The sequence below is a fragment of the Quercus lobata genome, chromosome 8, assembly GCF_001633185.2.
Source record: "Quercus lobata isolate SW786 chromosome 8, ValleyOak3.0 Primary Assembly, whole genome shotgun sequence".
In the NCBI taxonomy this organism is placed as follows: Eukaryota; Viridiplantae; Streptophyta; class Magnoliopsida; order Fagales; family Fagaceae; genus Quercus; species Quercus lobata.
This window is the reverse complement of record NC_044911.1, coordinates 54486083-54509247: the sequence shown is the minus strand read 5'-3', so window position 1 is coordinate 54509247 and position 23165 is coordinate 54486083. Positions and strand designations below refer to the sequence as shown.

General features: G+C 33.9%; 2 protein-coding genes across 2 annotated transcripts; both read left to right on the top strand.

Moving 5' to 3' along the window:
• LOC115958128 (putative ribosomal large subunit pseudouridine synthase SVR1, chloroplastic) lies at positions 1 to 4587 on the top strand. Its single transcript, XM_031076491.1, has 10 exons — positions 1 to 551; positions 722 to 801; positions 1082 to 1182; positions 1293 to 1365; positions 1525 to 1618; positions 1746 to 1794; positions 2143 to 2293; positions 2416 to 2472; positions 3449 to 3504; positions 4014 to 4587. The coding sequence occupies exons 1-10, from the start codon at positions 68 to 70 to the stop codon at positions 4072 to 4074; spliced, it is 1206 nt and encodes a 401-aa protein (XP_030932351.1). The 5' UTR covers positions 1 to 67; the 3' UTR covers positions 4075 to 4587.
• Positions 4588 to 9182: 4595 nt separating this feature from the next.
• Positions 9183 to 20522, top strand: LOC115958123 (kinesin-like protein KIN-UC). The gene is made up of 15 exons (XM_031076488.1): positions 9183 to 9748; positions 10810 to 10910; positions 11075 to 11197; positions 11830 to 12015; positions 12646 to 12867; positions 12983 to 13145; positions 13530 to 13679; positions 14146 to 14234; positions 16072 to 16284; positions 16517 to 16651; positions 17955 to 18134; positions 19620 to 19739; positions 19914 to 20042; positions 20118 to 20256; positions 20374 to 20522. The coding sequence occupies exons 1-15, from the start codon at positions 9514 to 9516 to the stop codon at positions 20505 to 20507; spliced, it is 2319 nt and encodes a 772-aa protein (XP_030932348.1). The 5' UTR covers positions 9183 to 9513; the 3' UTR covers positions 20508 to 20522.
• The last annotated feature ends 2643 nt before the right edge of the window (positions 20523 to 23165 follow it).

Below are 23165 nucleotides of genomic sequence, written 5' to 3'. Positions count from 1 at the left end.
CCCAAACCCCTCAGGCCTCTCAGCCAATCCTTCAAAAGTTCGAACGCCCCAAATTATCTTGAGAAAAATGGCAGCAACTGTGGCATCACTCTCGTCCTCACTCCTCTTCTCCAAACCTTCTCTCACTCTCAGACCCTTCCGTACACTTCCTCGCATCATAACCTCTTCACTTCCTTCTTCCTCTTCCTCTCCTCCACAATTCAACATCTCCTTCGCACCGCCAAAGCCCAAACCCAAGCCCTCCGAACCCGACCCGTTCTCCGACTCCGACCCCGAATCCGGAGGCCAGCTCATCATCCCGTGGATTGTCCGGGGCGAAGATGGCAACCTCAAGCTCCAGATGCACCCTCCCGCGCGTCTTCTCCACGCGACGGCCAATTCCGACACCGCCACCACCACCACCAAAGTGACCAAAAAAAACAAGATTAACAAAAACAAGAGCTCCGAGGTTGTTCCTAAATCCAATTATTCCAAGGCTGCTCGGAGATTCTATAATGATAATTTCAAGGACCCCCCTCAGCGCCTAAGTAAGGTTCTCGCTGCCGCCGGAGGTAACATTAACATTAACATTAACAATGTTTTGTCTCAACTACTGTTTTTGATTGTTTTACTTTGTCACAATTATGTAACGGATTATTAGTATGTGTTGTTTGCGATAATTAAGGAAGTAATAGAGAATATGACTTCAGATAATACATAAATATTGTTATTTTTTTTTTAGTGGCATCAAGGCGGAGTAGTGAAGAGCTTATATTTGGAGGCAAGGTTACTGTTAATGGTTCCGTGTGCAATACTCCACAGGTTATAGCATATATAGTTGTGTTTGCATTCGTATTCTTATTAGCTTTCTCTGCATTTGATTCTAAGAAGCATGGACAATGACATGAGACACAACAACACGGTAATTCTTGAAAAAATAGGATGCAGTAAGATGGGGATATGAGGACACACGTGGAGGAGTGTCTTGGCATCATGTTTTGGAGTGTCCGTGCTTCTTAGGGGGTTTATTATTGTTATTGATATCAAAATGAGTTGGGCCTTTGTGTTTGTGTGAATATAAATAGTGTGTTGCTATTTGCAGACTCGTGTTGATCCTGCGAAGGATATTATTTATGTCAATGGGAACCGTCTTCCGAAGAAGCAGCCTCCAAAGGTTTATCTTGCCTTGAACAAACCAAAAGGGTTTGTTACTGTTGCTAATGCTCTTTTCATTTGGATCATTGGGGTCATTTGTGGATTGAGCTCTTTAGGTGATGATGTGTGTGTAAATTAATGTAGTTACGTCGTGACAGGTACATTTGCTCATCTGGGGACAAAGAGTCTAAGTCCGTGTTGAGTCTATTTGATGATTATTTGAAGATATTGGTATGTGTGGGTGGAAACCTTCTATCTAATGTTTTTTGGTTGTTGATTTTAACTAAAGTAAAAAGAAAGAAAGAAAAACTACCATCATGGAAAAATTAATTGTAAACTTTGTAAAAAAACAATCGAGCAAATTCAACAAATAATAGTGTGCATTTCCAGGATAAAAGAAATTCAGGAGTACCCAAGCCACGACTGTTCACCGTAGGGCGCCTTGATGTTGCCACTACCGGTTTGATTATTGTGACTAATGATGGTATGTAAACTGCAATGCATGCAACCTGGTGTGCCTTAAAGACAATTATTTCCTTGGAGTTCTTTAAGTATAGATTGAAATTTGGATGAGTTCATTTATAACCATGCCCAATGCTGTTTGTTTTCAGGAGATTTTGCTCAACAAATTTCACATCCTTCAGCTAACTTATCAAAGGAGTGAGTGTTGAACTGCATACATTCCTTAATTTTTTTGTTGTTGGGGGCAAATGTTCTACTGAAAAATAGCTATCATCCATAATTATTACTTAATAGTTATGTGAAACTACACTTTTGTACAATTTCACAGGAAATTGATTTGATGTTGGCATGCTCTTCAAAGTTTATTGGTTGGCATACTTTGGATAGCAACAACTAAAATGTTTAGTTGCTTACCATGATATAATTTTATGCTAATGTCATTTATTTATTGCCTCCTGAGTCAGAACTTTACTGTTGGGCATAAATATTGAACTTCCATTCCTGCTTAATCTGATGACATACAAAATAACATTTGGTGATTGCCAGATATATAGCAGTAATAGATGGTGATGTTAATAAGCGGCACTTGATAGCCATCAATGACGGAACAGTCATTGAGGGCGTCCATTGCACCCCAGATTCTGTGGAGCTACTACCACGACAACCAGATATACCAAGACCTCGTCTTCGCATTGTGGTACTTGTTACCTATTCCAGTCTTCTATAACTTATCCTATACATTTGTTTCCCTTTGTCAGGTAGATTCCACTGCATTTCTGCTAGTGTTTAATTTTCATTCGTTCATGTGGAATCCTGCAGGTTCATGAAGGGAGGAAACATGAAGTTCGAGAGCTTGTGAAAAATGCTGGACTTGAGGTTAGCTTTCATTAATTGATGAAAACATTTTCACTTTCCAGAGTTAGTGGTATCCCACTCTATATTTTGATACAAGGAACTGGCAATAGAATAGAAATGGTGTTTTGAGGCTATCTTGAGATGGCCCATTTTCGTATCTCTACTAGCAAGCCTGAAGCATGACTTCATCAGCTTGAAGCACAGTAAAGGAAAGGAAGCAACCTTTGTCAGTGACAATCTGAAATTTCTAGAATAGGAACCAGAACCTGAGTAGGAAAACAAGTGGACAAACCCAAAAGGAAACCCATATGGAAACCATGGAGTTGCTTAAAACCTCCCTTGTTGTCTTGCTTGCCTTCGGATAAGAAAGACTAGTTGCTTTAACCTGCCTTCCTCTTAGTTGTGCACTTGTACTGATATGTGTACGTTCAATTGATGAAATTTGTGTTCGTTGTAATGTAAAGGGGGCCATAGTAATTTTCTAAATATCGATTGATTGTTGAGATTAATGACACTAACTCAAATGGCACTTCCTCCTCCCTTGATATTGGGATGGTGGATAAAGTCATTTGTTCAAGACCCAGGGGTGAGTGTAACTTATCTGTCCACTACATGCGCGTGCGCACACACACGAAGTATGGTTAAGTAGAGTTGTTCCTTCATCATTTATATAGATAGCATAGGGAAAAAAGTAGCTTTGCAGTTTTTCAAGATTATAGGACAATTTTAATGCTTTTGTTCAAAATTGTTATTTCATTATACATACGTGTAGGCATATGCATTATTGGTACTATTCAGAAGATTCTGTTCACAATTTCATTCCAGAAATTTAATACACATGCTGTCACTTATTAAAAAAAATTTAATAAGTGAACATGGAGCATTATCTTGTACCAACATTTGGTCTATCACTCTTGTGTATAGCTGGTCCTTAAAGCTTATTGATTTATATTTCTGGCGTGATCACCTTTGCTGCTTATGTTTCTTCTTGTTGCAGATTCATTCATTAAAGCGTGTCAGAATTGGTGGTTTCAGACTTCCATCGGATCTTGGGTAATTGCTCAAAATAATTACTTTTTTTAAAATCATTCCTTGGCAGTGCTTCTCTCTCTCCTATTTTTTTTTGGGTCTCATTTTTTTTGACCAACACTCTCTTATGAGTGCCGGGTAACTTATAAATGGGGGTCAGGGTGGGAAACGAAAGTTAAATAAAAAAAACTTCAGAGTGCTGATTTATTCATTTTGCCTGGAAAAAAAAGTAGCAGGTATGGGTAGTTGGAACTTAGCACTTATAGAAAAATAGTTAGAGGGTGAGTTGTGGGTTCAAAATCTACAGGGAGCATGCATAACTCATCAATAAAAAAAAAGGCAAGTATACCACCACTAATTATGTCTAAGCTTGTCTCATACATATCTAAGTCAATGTTGTACATAACTGTGTGATAGCATTTCTCATTTGATACCTTTGATTTTAGACAAGTCAGTGCTGCTTTGACTCACTTGAGGATATGCAAGTGCTATTCTCAGACCTATCACAATTTAACTTCCATTGGTATTTTCAGGATAGGGAAGCACATTGAGCTGAAACAAAGCCATCTGAAGGCACTGGGTTGGAAGAGTTAAGAAACTTCTGCTCAATGCTGGAGTTTGTTTCCTTAATTCAAATGAAGTTCAGCTTTGGAGTGTTGCCACGGAAATTCGTCAATACTTTATTGTAATGGGTGGGAGCCATTTGGTTGTGATTACCACCCCCTTTGGAGGGACAGAATTTGGGTACTTGAGTTGGACTGCATCTTGTATATGCCAGTGTGCCACTATTGGTATCAATGCAAGTGATCTTTATTGCAGAATTTGGAAGGTGAGAAGTGGTAAGATCATTCATATAAATGTGGAAAGATTGCAGGTTACAAGTGCTCTCTTTTTGTAAATAGTGCAAATGACAAAGGAGAGGCTGTAAAGAAAATGGTTATATTGCTGATAGTGTGTTAGCTTTTTAATTAGAGATCAGGACTTGTAATGATTTTACCTCAGAAGTTGAATCATAAACAAAAATGGAATACGTTATCACTTCCATATGAGGAATAATGTGGTGTTTTTCTTTTTTAATCTGAACTTGGTTTTAGACGCATTATATCAGTCCTGTGGTTACTGGATATATTATTATTATTATTATTACGCTAATTTAGAGAGGTTAATGAGATCTGTCCATGGTTTTGGCCTGCCCTTTCCAAATGTAGAATTGATTATTACTCAGTTTACCCAGGGATTTATGTAGGGGCCATGCAGTACATGCGGCATGCTGCTTCAACTGAGTTGACAAGTTTATGGCATCTATACTGCCCCAAGTAATGCTATAGACAACAATTTACAACAGTTGAGTTGACAAGTTTTCATTGATTTTTAGCTTGATACAACAGTTGAATTCACAAGTTTTTATTGATTCTTATTTTGGTACACCGTTGATATCACTTTATCATATACTATTTAGAACTTGTCACCTGGGCATTTGTAAAATATTTTGTGAAATTTGTTTTAGTCTAGGTTTATTGATATTGACCCTCTAGCAGGCATGTGAGGCTGTGGTATTAAAGAAAATTTCTCATACACTTGTCGTACATAGTGGTCTTATAGTTGGGCTCCACATTCTTGTGGGCTTACCATAATGTGAGACATTCCATGAGGATGCAGAAGTTAATTCTTCATGGTATAGTTGAGAGGGGGTCGTGTGTACTGTGTACATATGGTATGAATTAAGTTGGTGCCCTTGTCATCTTCTCTCTCTCTCTCTCTCTCTCTCTCTAACACACATATCTTACAGGTTGTGAATGCTGAATTGATCTTTTGTGAAGGACCTTTTCGTATTATCTGCAATATCGGTGAACAAGAAAGGTGAGCGATTGATCAATTCCAGCTCATGTGAAAAATTCATTCACATTTACTTTATAACAAAAGAGAAATGTCACGTTCATAATATTTTCACAAAAAAAACATAAATAACAGGTTGTTACTAGCTGTTATTAGTGGGTATAAAACAATTTAAGTGGTAGATTCAAATTAGAACCGATAACAACTTATTATCTATGAATTATTGTGAAAGTTTTGTGAAAATATTGTGAACATAACACTTCTCGTAACAAAAGTGTTATAAAAAAATGATCACGGGTGGTAATTTGCAACTTGCAACATGAATGAATGAAGGTTGCTTAATAAGAAGCTTTGGACTTTACTTGCATCTAGAACATGTAGCACATTATATCACCTGGAAAAAAAATAGAGAAGATTTATATGGTATGGAGTTGCCTGTGTTGTCAGTAAAGGTAATTAAAATTCCTTGTTATAGAACCTCGTGCCAGGCTCGCTTCACATGCTGTTCTGTTCACAAATGCAAAAAAATCATGCACATGGAAATCTTTCTTTTTAACAACAGATCGGACGAGCAGATGAGTGATACGTTCAATCATAGAGTCCTACTTCTTATCATATTTGACATGTTTTTGACTTACTATAAAATAGTGTCATAAAATAAACCAAGATCTGCTCTGATTATGACCTTACGGCTAGGTAGTAGGGTCTATGTTTCGCACTAGCAAATAGGAAGGACAGGGAATATTTGAGTGAAGACATGAAAAAAGCCAAATCAGATTGGCAATCAGAGCTTCAGCTTAATGAGCTTTCTAATGATAGTCACACGCTAACCGTACATACAATGTCGCATGGATTCAATTATGTTTTTAAAACACGATTAGAAAAGGGAGTGCATGTGAAGTATACAATAACGAGTATGTAATTGGATGTTAATAGGATTTTCTACACAGGCTTTAGCCCGTTTACACGCACTGTATTTGTTATGTTTGGTTTGATTAGACAAATAAATAGAAGGTGCTTTTCCAGTCCAGCTTGCATCTGGTACAAAAATGTAAAAAAATATGCAGGCCAAATGATCGCAACAAAACAAACAAAAAAACAGGGAAGCACCAGAGCACTATATTCTTCCCCTGACAGTCGGACCAAGTCCAACTCACTTGCATTCATTTGCCAAAACAACTATTTGGACCTGTCACTATAATAGTTTTGAAGATTCATGAAACCTTCTTCCAAGTCCAATAATCAGATCCTTATGATGGACCTACTACACCAGCTTATGTAGCAAATCTATTCTGCTGAAAAATCTGTCAGAATTAGAAAGGTTTTAACATCATTAAACTCTCTTAAAATATTCTCAATAGGCATTGCAGTGTCCGATAGAAAATAGAAAAAAAATGTCACAGAACTAAGTAGTCGATTTTAGATGGTGAACTAATGTGTTTTATGCTGCACTTGACGAGGTTTTATCACTTCCTTTAATCAGATTTGGTTCCTCTGAAAAGTAACAGAACTAGACATTAATCTATGACTTATCTTGATTTTCCTACCAAAAACCCACAAGGCACTGTAGCTACGACTTGATAAATATTTTCTCCGTAATTGTCTCTTTTGTCATGATGGTCACTTTAGAAGTATAAGTTTTTGTAAGGTGGGAGGAGTAAAGGTTGAGATTCAAGTTTACATACATATATATTTAGATTAGGCCAGAGTGAAAAAATCTTGTATACGTCTAACGTGAGGTCTACATGTTAGTCTCACATAAGTCTTATAAACCGGGTATATAAGATACCTTTTTCACAAGATTTCTATCTCAAATAAAATAAAGAAAATTGTCACCTCCAAAGGGTTGTGCTTAGTTAATAGTTATTAAGAGGATAAATAGGGTCCTATTGTTTTCGTCGGTGGTTGCATTCCAACAATGGTGGTCAGCTTTAGTGACATAAACAAAATGAACATGTCAATGTTTCACAACCTTGTTGGACGGCACCTGAAAATGACAAACAAAAAGCTACAAAATTAATTACACCATCTTGACTGGTCTAAGCTCCACCTACCTTCCTTGCCTATCTGTATACATGCAAAAAATAATGTAAGAACAACGCAACATCCACTTTTTTGTAAATTCAATGCTCGGACCGATAATTTTATGAAAAATTCAATTAAAGCTACTATACAATCATAATTCCACTAACTCTCTCTGATTACAATGTCAAAAGCACTGCATGTGTCAAGCCCCAAATGAAGTTGTTTATGTTTGACAATTTTGGGTAAAATGGTGTCTGAAAACCCGTTAATATTAGTTCAGATAGTTTGAACCACGGACCATTAAAAGGAAAGTGAGTAAGTGATCACATTCACAGGGCCTACAAGCATATATATAGACACAAGAACCCACTAGGACAAAAACAAGGAAGATCAAGTGTTAGATCATGCACAAGGTTAAAAAAGAGAGCAACAATTCAATAATGTCTACCAAAGGTTTGCGCTATTTTTTTTTATGAACAAAGTGCTTTTCAAGCGGATTCTTAATATAGTGGATTAAAAAGAGCTTTGAATTGGATAAAGAATGAAATATGTGTTTTGGAATGTTTAGTCAAAAGAAGCTGCCATATGTAGAATACTTTTGGGTTGGAACATGGAACATAAAAATATGGTAAAGATATTGTCACACACTTTTCTTTATATGTAATTTGAGTGATAGTTAGGTTACGAGGAATTCAACCATAGTGTCTTCACTGAAAATACCAAGAGGCAAGAAATTCCAATTAAGTTACAAGACTCTTGAAAATGTTAAACATTTTTATCCTTAAAAGTTATGTGTAATAAAAAAAGAGAGTCTCAATTGACAATGAAACAAAAAGTTATGACAAAGTTTATTTAAGGGTCTTTATAACTATAAAAAATAATTCTATAGAATTGAGATTTTGTGCAATACTAGGGTTGAAATTCAATGTTAAGAAGTTAACTTTTTATCTCAGTCTTTGGAACTTTTTTTGATCTAAGTATTAAGGGTAAAAGTTATTTTTTTCAAAATTTCCCTGGTTAACAATTTATCTTATCAGCTTCATTCTCTAGTAATTGATTGGAGGTAGAGTCAACTTTCATTTGAGATTATAGAGAATGAAATTAATAAAATTTCTAACTATATATATATATATATATATATTTTTTTTTCACTATGACAAACTATGATTGCCTATCAACAAACTAAGATTCTTTAAAGTTCCTAGGGTAACTCTATCTTAGATTTCCTAAAACTTATCATTCTATTTTGAAATGAGAGATTGAATTTTACAATTAAAAAAAAATTGATGATATAGTAAAATCCAATCTACATATTTTGAAATTAACAAACAGGACTTTAGTAACTCCATAATGGAGTTGTTCTAAGAAACCTAAAAAAAAAAAAAAAAAAGCTTCTTTTATTTCTTTGAGAAGGAAGATGTAAAAAATCTGTCTAGTAATCAAAACATTTCAGACAAAACACAAATTGTAAATGTGATTGTAGATAATAATATGGTGCTTCAGATAATTCATATATCATGTAATGTGGCACTACACAAAAAGTATGGTAAGGAATATGGCATCTTTGTTTATTTTCTCATAAAAATAAGCAATCGGCATCACTTTATTTATTATCATCACTTTCCTATAGCCGTTAATTGGGCCCATATTTTAATTGCAGTTTAATATCCATTCATTAAATTTGTGGATTTGTCCTGTACAGATTTGCTAAAAAGGCAACTTTTTGAAAATTCAAAAAAAGAAAAAAAGAAAAAAAAAAAAAAAAAAAAAAAGAAAGAATCTTAAGCTTTAAGCTTCCAACGTCATAAAAAGATTTAGGAGAATATAATTGGGCCGTCCCACTCAATCAAACAAAGCGAGCGTTACCGACGCAACGCGGGAACGGAAACCACTTCACTCTTTATTCACTATTCACTCTCTCTCTCTCTCTCTCTCTGTTCCATTCCATTTCCATCGTGCCGGCCTCAAAGTTTTTTAGGCTTAAAAAAAAAAAAATAGAATAAAACTCTGAGAAAATTTGCTTTGACTTGCTCTCTCTTTGTTTTTTTTTTTTTTAAATCTCTGTACTGGAATTTCTTTTTTTGTGTCTCTATTTGAAGCTCCAGAATGAGTTGAGAGGTCTTTTTTTTTTTTTTGGTTATACAATACAAGTAGAGACTAGAGAGGAGAATAATGGCTTCGAGGTCGTCCAGACAATCTTATTCTCATAATCATAATAATGGATCTTCTTCTTCTTCTTCTACTTCTACTTCTTCTTCTTCTGCTGCTGCTGCTGTTTCTTCAAGAACTACTGTGGGCCATGCTCAACCGGCCCATAACAGTTCGGGTCGGCCCAAGCCTCCCTCCGCCACTTCAAGACGCTCTGTCATCCCTAATTCTCGAACTCAGTCTTTTCACTCCGATCAAGGTCTCTCTCTCTCTCTCTCTCTCACACACACACACACAAAATCAATATGCCTGGTTTATTTATTTTGGAACTTGAAGTACTTGTTGACATTTAAATGCTTTGATTTATTTCTTATATCGATTTTAGAACTGGGTTAAGTTCTTTTTCCCTTTGAATTTCTGGGATGTTAGTTTTATTATTATTATTTTATTTTTTCTTATTGTACTTATGTGGCTGCTTGGAGATGTAACTTTAGTATTAATTTGAATAAATAAAATGCTGAATTGGTGAGGAAAATTTCGAAGTTCCTTACATTTTTTGGCATCAGAAATACATATAGAAAAAAAGGTTTTGATTCAAGCTTGTGGGTCTTATTTTAGAGAACCACACAATTTATCATTGGACAATAAATTTATGAATGTGTTCATTAACGATATCCATTCTATGAGTTCATTTTCCCCTGGACCATGGTGAAACAATTAAAGAAATAATAATAATAACTAAGTATTATGAGTATGGAGTAACTATTCAGTTTTCCGAGAGTATAGTGACGTTTTACTTCATCGTCTCACGTAATAGTGGATCCTGCTAATCAAATTCATTGTGGGATCCACCATTTATGTGGGAGGAGGGAGTACTGTGTCACTGTACTCTGGGAGTGCCTAATAATTTTCCACGAGTATGACCTTGATGAAAGTATTGTTTTCAATGAAGTGAGCTGAATATAGGATTTTTCTTTGCGAAATGTTTCCTGTTGTAGAATTGGTAAACATAACTTAGTCATGATGAATTTTTGTAAAACCCATCAATCATTGATGAATGTTCACAGACATCAAGAAGTGCTGCCTTGTCAACATGATTCATGAGCTACTTAATGTTCAAAATGAGGTAACTTTGTGGTTGAGGGGTCTGAAATCGGTGCTGAATTGCAATTAGTCTAATGGGGGAAAAAAACATTTATAGTTGCCTCTTTTGAGCATAATATTGCTTCATTGCATGAATTAAAAAGCATTGCCCTGCTACATAATGTGATTACTAAGAAAGATTTCTTATGAAGTTTTTGAGTTTTATCTTTACCGCAGAGCCCAGAAGGGTGAGAGTTGCTATCAGACTTCGACCAAGAAATGCTGAAGATCTTCTTTCAGATGCTGATTTTTCTGATTGTGTTGAGTTACAACCGGAGGTGATTTACATGTAACGCTTAAAAGATTGAAACTGATATTAAAGAGCTCTCCCCCTCTCCCCAGAAATGCATATGTTTTATATTTTGAACAAACACCAGCCACCAGAACCTTGGGATTAATTGATTTTTTTTTTTCCCTTTTCTTTGTTATTTCCTCCCTGTAGCTGAAGCGGTTAAAGCTGAGTAAAAACAACTGGAGTTCTGAGTCTTATAGATTTGATGAAGTTTTTACAGAAACTGCCTCTCAAAAGCGTGTTTATGAAGTGGTTGCAAAACCTGTAGTTGAGGTAAAGTGAAATTGATCCTTTTTAACTCACATTTTTAAGAACTATTTTTATTAAAAATGCATCATATAGGGGAGTTCTTGTGCTGAAAACTACATTACAAAATATTTTGCAATTAAAATTTTTTTTTAATTGGTATTGCAGAGGAATTACGAGCTCTCTATTGCTTTATGACTGTAACTTAGTGACAAATTTTAAATGCTCTTTGTGTATGGTTGTCAACTGTGTATGTGTATCTTTATGTGGCTTTTTGTCTCCCAATTCCGAAATTGGGTATCAGATTCTATTCTGTCCATTCAAAATTTTGTGTCATTTTGTAAACGGTACAGGCACTAAAATTTTCAAGTTTACCATTACCCTTACACCTAAAGAAAAAAAATTAAATTATGAAAGGACAATTTTGGGACCATTGCTAATTATATGATGTGTCAATGCATTAATTGAGTCAGCTTAGACATTGCATCTCTCCAACATGAGACACAATTCGGGATAGAGGAATAATAATTTTAATTGGTCAATTCAAAGCTGAGGTTCACTTCCCTTTCTCTCATAGTCACAAAAGAAATTAATTTTGAAATTTTTTGGATGGAATGGCATGTTAATTTTATACAGTCAATTTTGACATACTTTTGCAGAGTGTTTTGAATGGATATAATGGGACAGTTATGGCTTACGGCCAAACAGGTACTGGAAAAACTTACACAGTTGGAAGACTGGGTAAAGAAGATGCATCTGAACGAGGTATTATGGTTAGAGCTCTTGAAGACATTATTGCCAGTACATCTCCTGCTTCTGATAGTGTAGAAGTCTCCTATTTGCAGGTATTGAAGTGATGTAGTAAGACGTGCTTGTCTTGTGTTTATGTGGTGTGCAGGGTTTTTGAGTTAAGGTTGCTGATTAAGTGTTTCATATTCTATAATAGGCATGTTTCTGTGTCCACACTCCAATGTTTCTTAAAACTCCCATCTTCTTCAACACCCATGCATCAAAGTTTGGTTTCTTCACAAACTCAAGTTAGCCAGAAAATGGAAATGTTTTGAAATCCAACAAAAATTTTACTAAATCCTGGACAATTTTTAAGATTATGGACAAACAGGAATCGTTTTAAAGACTTGAATTTGATAGAATTGAATAGATAGGGGCTTCTTAAATTTAGTTTCCAATGTGGTATAGAGAGAGATAGAGATTTAATGCACACCAGATGTTTGTGGAATCTATTCTTTTAATTCAATTTAAGAAAATTACAATGGGTGATAGGTTTTTGGGTCAAAAGTTCCCCCTCCCCTCTCATTTTATGTGCCATTCATATATTTGATTGTAAAATTAACTATGTTCATTGGACTTTTCATCATTTCCATTCTGCTGCTTACTTGTCATCAGACTGCAGAATTGTGCATGTTTAGTGTTCTCCTGGGTGGTCACCCTTTTATTATTTCTTGTTGTTGCTTTAGCTGTATATGGAATCCATACAAGATTTGCTTGCACCAGAAAAGACTAATATTCCTATTAATGAGGACCCAAAAACTGGTGAAGTGTCATTGCCTGGTGCTACTGTAGTCAGAGTTCAAGATCTTGATCATTTTCTACAGCTACTGCAAGTTGGTGAGGCAAACCGTCATGCAGCTAATACAAAGATGAACACAGAATCTTCTCGTAGTCATGCAATTCTCATGGTAGATATTTTCCAGGATTCTTATTTCTTTTTAATCATTGCCTAAAATTGTAAAGAATGTTTTCATGACATTTTTTTCCTATAATAATGAAAACCTTGAACCTTGCTTTTTTTAGGTTCATATAAGAAGATCTGTCCATGAAAAAGTAAACGACGAGATTAATTCTCAAGAGAAGGGTACTAAAAGTGATTTATTTGATGGCAATGGCATACCCATCGTCCGAAAAAGCAAGTTGCTGATTGTGGATCTAGCCGGATCTGAAAGGATAGACAAATCTGGTTTGTCTTTTATAGTATTCATTACATTTAAATTGATTCCTTTTTTTGTTTAACTTTACCATTTATTTTTTTGATAAGTCATTACTGTTGTCTTTTCTTGTTAATCACTTTTTAGGGCTCAATAATTCTTGGCCTTAAATGATTTTTTTTTTTGGGTGATGTTTTCACCTATTTTATGGTGTTAGTTCCTACAGTATCTTGTGTAGTAAAACATTATTATTTGTATTGTTATTGCTACTTTATTAATTTTTAGATTGGACAGTATAATTATGCATTGGGTATGAGTTGTGAAAAAAAAATTGAACATTAAATTAAATGTTTTTGTAAATAGTAAATTATGGAAAGTGCAACCTTCTTGTTATAATTATTATCCTTGTGTTGCAGGAAGTGAAGGCCTATTGCTTGAAGAGGCTAAGTTTATTAACCTTTCTCTCAGTTCCCTTGGAAAATGTATAAATGCATTGGCTGAAAACAGCTCACATATACCTACTAGAGATTCTAAGCTGACAAGATTGCTTCGTGATTCATTTGGAGGTTATTATTTTTACGTTGTGCTATTTTTATTGAATAAACTGAAATTTCTAGAATTTCAAACCTTTTTTCTGTATTGTTTCGCATCTAATGAGACCAAGAATTTCTATTTATCCTACTCCTTATCTTGATTTTACCAATGTGACTGTATCGTATGATTGTGTGAATATTCTTCTTTCTATAAATTCACATGGGCAACCCAGTGTGCTTTTTCTTTATCCTTTAAGTCATTTTATAGTACTTTCAAATGAAATATTTTAGATTTCTAGTTTATGTGCTGACTAGTGAATTGTATATATCTGATCATATATAGAAATTATACTTATGCCTGAGTAAACCTTGTGCATTTTGTGGGTGATTGTTTGTTTGCATATTGTTGTGTTCATGTTGCTTTATTTTATTTTGATAAAATTTTTTGGATGTTGTGATTTTAGTTTATTGAAATTCAACTTTAATTTTATTGAAATAGGCTCAGCAAGGACTTCGCTTATAGTAACAATCGGGCCATCTGCACGGCACCATGCAGAGACTGCTAGCACGATAATGTTTGGGCAGCGGGTGTGTTGGATTAAGCTTTATAATGTGGAAATTCTGGATTTCTATCATAATTTGTAGGCTATATCATGTGGTTGATCATCTACTAACCCCCCCTCCCCCTCCCTGTTTTCTTATCGCTATGATAATTTCTCTTTTTTAATTAGGAGTGCTAGAAGCTTCAAGGGTGTGAAAGGTCTAATTTATATCTGAAAATTGTTGTTGGTCATATCCTTGTATGAGTGGATGATAGTGTTGGGTTTGTTTTCATTTTCAACCTTTTCAGATTTTATGGATCATTGTAATTTTAGAGCTTAGTTATTGGTGTACCTATGTGCACTTCTTGTGTACTTGGGTTATGCCCTTTTTGTCTTATTAATAAATTTACTTATCCGAAATATGGCCGATCCTAACTAATCTTTCGAGGATCCATAGTTGACCTCAAAATTTTGGGACTAAGGCCTTGTGGTTGTTGTTATCCTAAATATAAGTATACACACATTTGATACACAACATGTATGGTTTTGTGTTGAACCTTGGTGCTGTCAGGTGCACTCCACACAAGTGATGTGTTGCAGGTTCAAGTTTAGTAATCATCCTTTCTAACACTAGGGGTGAAGGTTGCTTACCAACCATCACTCTTCAAATCTATTAGAAATATGTGGTTAAATAATTAAATTTACCATATCTCAATAGCTTAAACTTTTGGAACAATTGGTAATTTAACATGGTATTAGAGCCTGAGATCCTGAGTTCGATCTTTGTCTTCTCCACTCTACCTCCCATTTAAACTCCCACGTGTTAGGCCTCACCTATTAAAAGTTAATTTCGGCCTACACGTGAGGGGGATTGTTAGAAATATGTGTTTAAATAATTAAAGTTACCATATCAATTGGTAATTTAAAAAGATCCACTGAAGCAAGAGCCTTGTGCACTGAGTACAATCTTTTTTATAACATTTATGGTTCTGGATTGCAGTTTTAATATAAAAGCAGTCAATGCTCTGGTAATCTTTCTCTGGCATATCCCTTTTTGGACATCTGCATTACAATGGATGAAAAAGAAGTGAATGTATGCATTGAGTTTTTTTTCTTTTAATTTTTAAAATTCAATAATATACAAGTATACAGCTTTTGTCTTCTGTATAGAGTGTTTTCTTTTTTCTTTTTAAAATTTATAAAATACGAAGCACACGGCATTTATCATCTGTATCAATTCTATGTGGCTTGTATTAGACAATAATATTGGAAACTATAATATATATTGGCATCTAATTTTAGTCAACTATGAAATTCTGCTGTCTTTCATGGTCTAGTTTTCACTAAAAAGCAAGTACTTTTTGATTGAATTAGAAAGGAAACAGTCTTTGCCTTAGATTTTAATGTCTGTGACAGTGACACTTAGGAGTTAGTCCTCCCAGAGCTTCTAACCATGTATCAGAACTGATTAGTGAACCAAACCATTCCAAGTTGACTGCTGTTTTGTCCTAGAGTTTGCCTCAGTCTGCTAATCTTGGAGCAAACATCAGCCTAAGACATTAGCAAGGGTTTATTGACACTGACGCATGCAATGTTCAATGTTCCCATTTCAGATAAATCTTTATTACTTTTTTTTCTCTTATTGTTCTTAAACCAGGTGCTCATACATTATGGCATTTAAAAGGCAGCAAGTGATAGTTTTCTTATGCACACTCTCATTTTTTACCTGATATGTCAGTTCCAGAGTTTTTTTTTTTTTTGGTTGTTGTTTCATAGTTTTGATGCTTTCACTCTAAATGTGGATGAACAAAATAAAACTCATCAACTCTAATGGTAATTGAGTTTTGCATATCAAGCCGATTAATTACTTGTTTCTTTTGCAGGCAATGAAAATAGTAAATATGGTAAAGCTTAAAGAAGAATTTGATTATGAAAGCTTATCTCGGAAGCTTGAGGGTCAAGTAGATCATCTTACTGCAGAAATTGAAAGGCAACAAAAGTTGAGAGATGATGACAAATACAAATTGGAAAAACAGCTCAGAGAGTGTCATGATTCATTTGCTGAAGCAAGAAAAGTTCTAGTCACAAGGTCTGAGGTAGCTCTCTTTCCTGCTTGTGCATTGTTACAAATTTTTGGGTTGGTATCTTCTTTGCAGATTTACTTCATTAAAACTGGTCTTTAATATCTAGTAATATGCTTACTTTCGCACATTCTAATCACCCAACTTGTTTATAATTATACCTAGTTATTAGTGCTGTGCCGAAATGTTTGTGCAGTAATCTCTTATGATTATTATTTTCTCACTAATATCTTGTACACACTTGTAGATTTTGGAAAAAGAAAATATCCATTTGGAATCAGAGATGAAAGGCATCTTAAATGAATTGAACCATCAGAAAGATCTTAACAATTTGATGCAGGATAAAGTTTCAAAGCTAGAAATGAGTTTAAAACACAGTGAGGTATTCCCCCTCCCCCTTCCCTTTTATATATTTTGAGTTTAAGTTCGTTTCCTTATCTTCTTATTTTCTTTGTCTACTGATATATATGTTCAATTTAACTGATGCCATGTAGTCTAACATTTCTATTAATCAACTTAATTTGAAATTGGTTATCTATTCTAGGGCACCTATAATTCGATGATTGTACATATAAGAGTTGCTCTTCTCATGATTTTGGGTCTATGAAAAACAACTTCACTTGAGCTCGTTACTAAGACTATAGGCGAGTGGTCAGGCATTAACACATGGCCTCATTAATAGGTTTAATAAAAATATTACCAAATCAAGGGGATCCAATGACCTAAGTTTTCTTGTTTTTGTTGAAATTTCTGCTCTCTTCTCTCTTTTACACTTCCTGTGTACTAGATTGTCTCCATTTGTTAATTAAATTTCTCTTCCCTTTTAAAAGAATAATGCTATACCCCTTTCTTTTTTGTATGCTTGACTCTGACCTTTACACGCATTATTAGATAAGAAATATTAAGGGCTTTTTTTTTTTTTTTTTGGAGAAGAAGAAATATTAAGTAGACTGTTAAGAGTGTTTTATGGTACAAATCACAGCTAAGGGTTTGACAGTAAAAATAATTCCTGATGTCAGATGTATATAATGAAGGAATGCACTACCTATTTGATCTGAAATATGTTATTTTAAAATATAAAATAAACTACAAATGAAGACCTGTATGAGTTAGTTCAGGACAAAAGAAGACTGTAGTCATTGTATGCTGAATTAATGCTAATGGGCTTGTACCACTAGAAGGGATCAAAACCTATTTCTATGCAACATTAGCTGTCTTTTTTTTATTTACAGTGTTGTGATTGTAGAAAGGTGTATTGATTATCAATTTCTAGGAAAAATGATCAGTTGCTTTGTTTGACTTTATTAGTGCTTTTTATATTTCTTTTGGGGAGGGGTTGTGCTTGGACTTTGGAGGCAGTTGATATTTGAGTATATTATGACTTATGCACATTTATTTAACCTGAGTGATATTGATGGCACCGGCTTAGACTTTAGCTGCCAATGCCTGCGTCAGAGCAGACAGCTGCAGCATGGAATTTACCGAGATTATATGCTTGGTAATGTTCAGAACCCCAATTTTCTGGGTAAAGCTTTCTACTGTTATTGTTTATGTTAGGGATGCCAATGTATAATATAATTTAGCTATTTGGTTTGCCATAAACTTTTTAATATCATTTGGTATGTTCACAAAGAATTCTGATCATATGGGCATGAGTATTTACACTGCTGTTTGATTGTTAGTAGCAACACCAACTTGAAAATTCTACATATCAGAAAGTACTGGCTGATACCACTCAGATGTATGAGAAGAAAATGGCAGAGTTGATTAAACAGATAGAAGATGAGCGTGCTCACTCTGAAAATGCTGAGGAACAATTAGCTCTGATGAAGAAGCTCCTGAGTGAGCAGCAAAAGTCAATTCAGGTTTGTGGTTGAAATTAAAAAATGATGAATTCTATGCTCTGCCCTATCTACGCATTTGATGTTATATATTTCTGTTTTCTTCTTGTGGGATTTTTCATTTTTGGAAAACTTCACATATGGCTCATGCTTATGTGTTATTTTTTTTGAACAAAATGTTAAAGGATTTCTTTTATGATTTGCTTTGACACTTGTGTGTTCTCATATAACATTGTCTTAAATGATGTTGCAATCTTGTGAAAAGTTTTAGAAACACAAGGAAAAATTCTAATGCTGTTTTATTGCAAGTAGAAACATCATATGGAAAATTCTACATATCAGAAGGTCCTTGCTGACACCACTCAGATGTATGAAAATAAAATAGCAGAGCTAGTTAAGCAATTACAGGATGAGCATGCCCGTTTTGAATGTCCAGAGGAACAATTATACTTGGATAGATGGAATATGGAATATTGCATGTTTCACTTTTAGGTTCAATTTTAGTCCTGCAATTGTTTTTGTTGTATCATGAGCTGTGATGCCATTTTCTCCTTGATCCCTTCAAAAGCACAGCTTATTTTCTATACATTTAAATCTGCCTTTAAAAGAAATCAAACAAACAAAACAATAGGAAAAAAAAAAAGTAGAGGGAATTGTTTATCTATGTAAAAGGCATTATTATAAGCATGTTTTATGATCACAGAGATTTTCCCATAATTAGTTAAAAATTCTCTGTTAAAACACCTTATAACAAGACATCAATTTGATCACTTTGCAAGGCACATCCAAACATCCCTTATTGAGAAATACAGGTTTCTTAGACTCATCTTTTTTAATTTGTGAATTGGAACTTGCTAAGCAAAATTTTGTTATTCCATTGATCCTTTTTGACACCTTCCAGCTGGATGACTCATAAACTCTGTCACCATAAGTTCAAGGTTAAGGGTGATAACTGACAAGAGAATGGTTGGCAAGATAGATAATATGGCTACTCATGACAGTGGATTAAATTTTTTCTTTGTTAAAGCCTAAAGTTATTTGGAGCATTGTCCTGATTTCAGTAATCTTACTGTACACTTCTTATTGACAGATGTTATTTTTTCACTTATATTAATTTGTTGCTTCTTCTTCTTCTTCTTCTTCTTCTTCTTTTCCTTCAATGATGTAATTGATTAATGAGATTTCTCTTAAATTAGCAAATTCATTGCTATTTTGGTAAGGACCAATATGTCCATGCAGAAGACAACATAACGGGCACCATTGTTTATATGTTGATTTTACTTTGAGATAACCCTGTTGGGCACCTATTAAAAGTGCCAAACCCTAAGAACCCAGTCAGTGTCCCTTTTGTATCTCAGTGCTACTACTGTTATCTTGGAGAGGCAAATTCTTCCACAGTGCAACTATCCCTTCAACTATTCCTAGTGCTGATAATTCACCTTTTGTGAATCGTTCATTTTGAATTCTATACATCCATTTCTTAGTATTGTTATTTGTTTCAAAATCCAGGGGCAGAAACAGATTGATGAACTTGCGTTGAAGTTACAAGAAATGTATCAGCTACATGAAAATACTTTAAGTGAACTACAATCCCTGAAATCAGAAAATAAAGATCTATTACTACAGAAGGTATGGTTGACATACCAATTCAGATGGGTTTGGTTTAAGTTCTCTTCCTTCAAAGTGTAGATCGACTTGGTTTTTCTGGATTGTAGTCATGTAAAACTTATTATTTATGTTATGAGTTTTATGTTTGAACTGAAATGTAAATATTACTAATTACTTTTATTTCCTTGTAAAAAGGAAAAATTAAATGAAGAACTTCACTCTGTGAGGCAAAGGCTTTTAGAACAGGAGAAACAAAGGAAGGGTATTGAAAATGAGCTATTTAAACTAAAGAGGGCTGTACCTGAAAATGAGAATGACTTTGAGGTAATTTGTTTCATGCATCCTCATTATGAAAATATTTTATTTGTATTTTAGGCCTCACATTTGAATGTTCTACAGGACAAGAAATCTTATATGAAGGAAGAATTAAGTAAAGGATCTTCAGAATTTGGGAACCGAATGGGTTCATACAGGTCAAATCCATTAAGAGAGAATATCTCTGGTCAGAGGGCCACAATTGCAAAGATATGTGAAGAAGGCAAGATTTCATCAGTGATAGGGCCAAATAAAGTTTGCTTAATTCTTTTGTTTTTCTTCCCTGTTGTGACTTCTATAGATACTATGATTTACAAGTTGTTTGGACTTCACAATACAGTTGGGCTTCAAAAGATTTTACAATTGTTGACATCTGAAGACTCAGACGTCCAAGTTCACGCTGTGAAGGTGGTAGCCAATCTTGCTGCTGAAGGTGCACCTCATTTGCCTATAATTTCTACATGTCTGAAATGACGCTGACCAATTTGTTTTCACAATAGAGTTCTGTGAAACCTGTTTCTTTTTAAATCCTTCCCTCTTCATTTGTATATTGGTCAGTGCTTCTGTAGTGGCATTCTTTCCCTACTTTTTTATCTTTTCACTTTATAGATTTTGAAGATTTCAGTCACTTGATCAAAATAAAAAATTTAGAGGAAAAAAAAAAGGATTAAGAAAATAGCCTTCCCTGTACTAAACTTGTGTTACAAAAATGAAAAGACTTTGAAATTCACATACTGAAAATGTTTGTCCCATACACTCAAGAGTATACGTATAAGTTTTTTTTTTTTTTTTTGGAGATAAAATACATTAATATGTATAAGTTGTTTGATAAGGAACAAAACAAGTAGAACATTTATATTTAGATAATCTGTGAAGATTAAGAACTGATTAATTTGCCTCAATCTAGGTCTAGTCTTTGGTTGGATCCCAGTCATTGCGCTAAATAGAAGCTGCCCAGTTTTGTTACCCCATCTCATAATGAATTTTCTACTTTTCTAAATATTAAACTATCATAGTGGTTTTTCAGCTTACCATTACCACTATATACAGTTACTTTGAGCTCTACATAAAACTTATCATAAGCTTATATAAAAAGTTAATTAAAGATAACAATTATTTATATTAAAACATTGTATTCTTTAAATTTCTATTCTGGAATTAGACAAGGTTATATTGTATTAAATTTTGGTTCACTGAAACTCTTATGATGGATGAATGAAAATACAAGAAAATATAGGATTCGAAACAAAGAATTGCTTAATGATAGGGGTGGCTCCTATTGATGAAAAGATGAAAAAGAATTATTTGAGATGGTTTGGTCATGTATAGAGGAGAGCGATTATGAGACATAGATTGTCTATAACAATAACAAGATTTATGCTGATTGAATATAAATTAGGATAAAATTATAGAATGAGGTTTGAGGCATAGATACTTTAGATTAGGAGCTATCACCAATTGGACTACCAACTTAAAGATAAATATGAATTGTTTTGTCCTTTATTGAGGCATTGGGTTCGTCGAGTAAATTCCTCTTATACATTTTATTCTCCTTTATAGGTATAATTGTTATTGACCTATGGCCGTGTGAGACTCAGTGCCAACCACAAGAGGAGATGGAACAATTGTTGTGTAGTTATAAAAAAAAATTGTTTATCTCTATTACCCTCCAATGAATAAAAAAAGAGTGTTGTGGCACAACTAAGTAATATATGACATTATTTATACGTATATTTATAATGGTTCTTAGTAGCAAAAAAATGAGTTAGTCATATGAAATTAAGATAGGATTTCTCTTTCAAGAAGGTAGTCATAAGTAACAATCAATTTGAGTAAAACAACATATGGAATGAAAAGTCCATAATTAATAAAATATCGTCAAGCTTACAAGCATCCCTCTAATTTGGACTAGGGAAGCGTCTATTATATATAAGTGTATAAAAAAACAATTACCACACATTTAGCGTCGTGGTTGATAGTCGGTTGGCGTTGACGATCTCTTTTCTAGGCAGTGGACTAACCTTTTCTTGGCAGTGGGCTAACTAAGGATGTATCCCTTACTGATACTGCCAAAATAGGACATTGCACTTGCATGTATTGATAAATTATTAGTAACATAAGTTCTATTAAAAATAAAAATTGAACTTGAAAATAGTCCCAATACAAAAAAAAAAAAAAAAAAAAAAAAAAAAAAAAAATATGAAATTGATAAAATTGATAGCCAAGAAAGACTTGTTGAAACAACATGTAAAATTCAATAGTTTTTTTTTTTCCCATTAGATCCGAATAAACTCTCTAAAATCTGTCTTGTTTACATGTGTGACATTCCCATCCACTATTTTTGCAAACAACCTTCTAGACAAAAGAAGATATTAGTATAATCAAGATACACACAAAGAATTTTATCAAAAAAAAAGAAAAGAAAAGAAGATACACACAAAGAAAGACATACTACAACAACAACAACAAATCAAGCTTAGTCCCAAAATTTTGGGGTCGGGTATGGATTCTCCACATATTAGTTAGGGTCGGCCATTGTGTTCTTTGCTTCCATTCTACTATATCTCAAAATTTAGTTATTCTTCTATGAAACAAAGATATACTACCAAAAATAAATAAATAATAATAATAACAACAACAATAAGAAGAAATACAATAACAATAACGATAACAATAGCAATAACAATAACAAAAACAATACGTATAATAATAATAACACTATCAAAAAACTGGTTTATAGCGGCTGAAATCGTCATTACTGCAAGTTGGGTCTACGCCAACTATTTTGAAAACTACCGCTAAAGGCCTACCCTAGCCTTTCCTGCATTATGTGCAAGAAATTTTTATATAAATGTGATAAATATATACACACTATAACTAATAAAATAATTTTTTCTATTATCAATAAAATTTTAAAAAAAAAAAAAAACAATCTTTATCAAGAACTCAAAAGGAGCCAAGAGCCTTGTAGTATAGCTGCTTCATTTGATTGTATTACTAAACTCTCACCATTATTCATGTGTAAGCTTTCTGAGAGCATGTTGTGGAATAATTTGGTGCTCTTAACTTTTATCAAAAATAAAAATTTTACCTCCTTTAGTAGAACAATGCAACATATCAGTATGAAATTCT

Coding starts and splice junctions, on each gene's coding strand:
- LOC115958128 (XM_031076491.1), top strand. CDS start 68: ATGGCAGCAACTGTGGCATCACTCTCGTCCTCACTCCTCTTCTCCAAA. Junction 1,795..2,142: donor TCAGCTAACTTATCAAAGGA/GTGAGTGTTGAA, acceptor GGTGATTGCCAG/ATATATAGCAGTAATAGATG. Junction 2,473..3,448: donor TGAAAAATGCTGGACTTGAG/GTTAGCTTTCAT, acceptor TTCTTGTTGCAG/ATTCATTCATTAAAGCGTGT.
- LOC115958123 (XM_031076488.1), top strand. CDS start 9,514: ATGGCTTCGAGGTCGTCCAGACAATCTTATTCTCATAATCATAATAAT. Junction 11,198..11,829: donor TTGCAAAACCTGTAGTTGAG/GTAAAGTGAAAT, acceptor ATACTTTTGCAG/AGTGTTTTGAATGGATATAA. Junction 18,135..19,619: donor AGCAGCAAAAGTCAATTCAG/GTTTGTGGTTGA, acceptor TTCAAAATCCAG/GGGCAGAAACAGATTGATGA.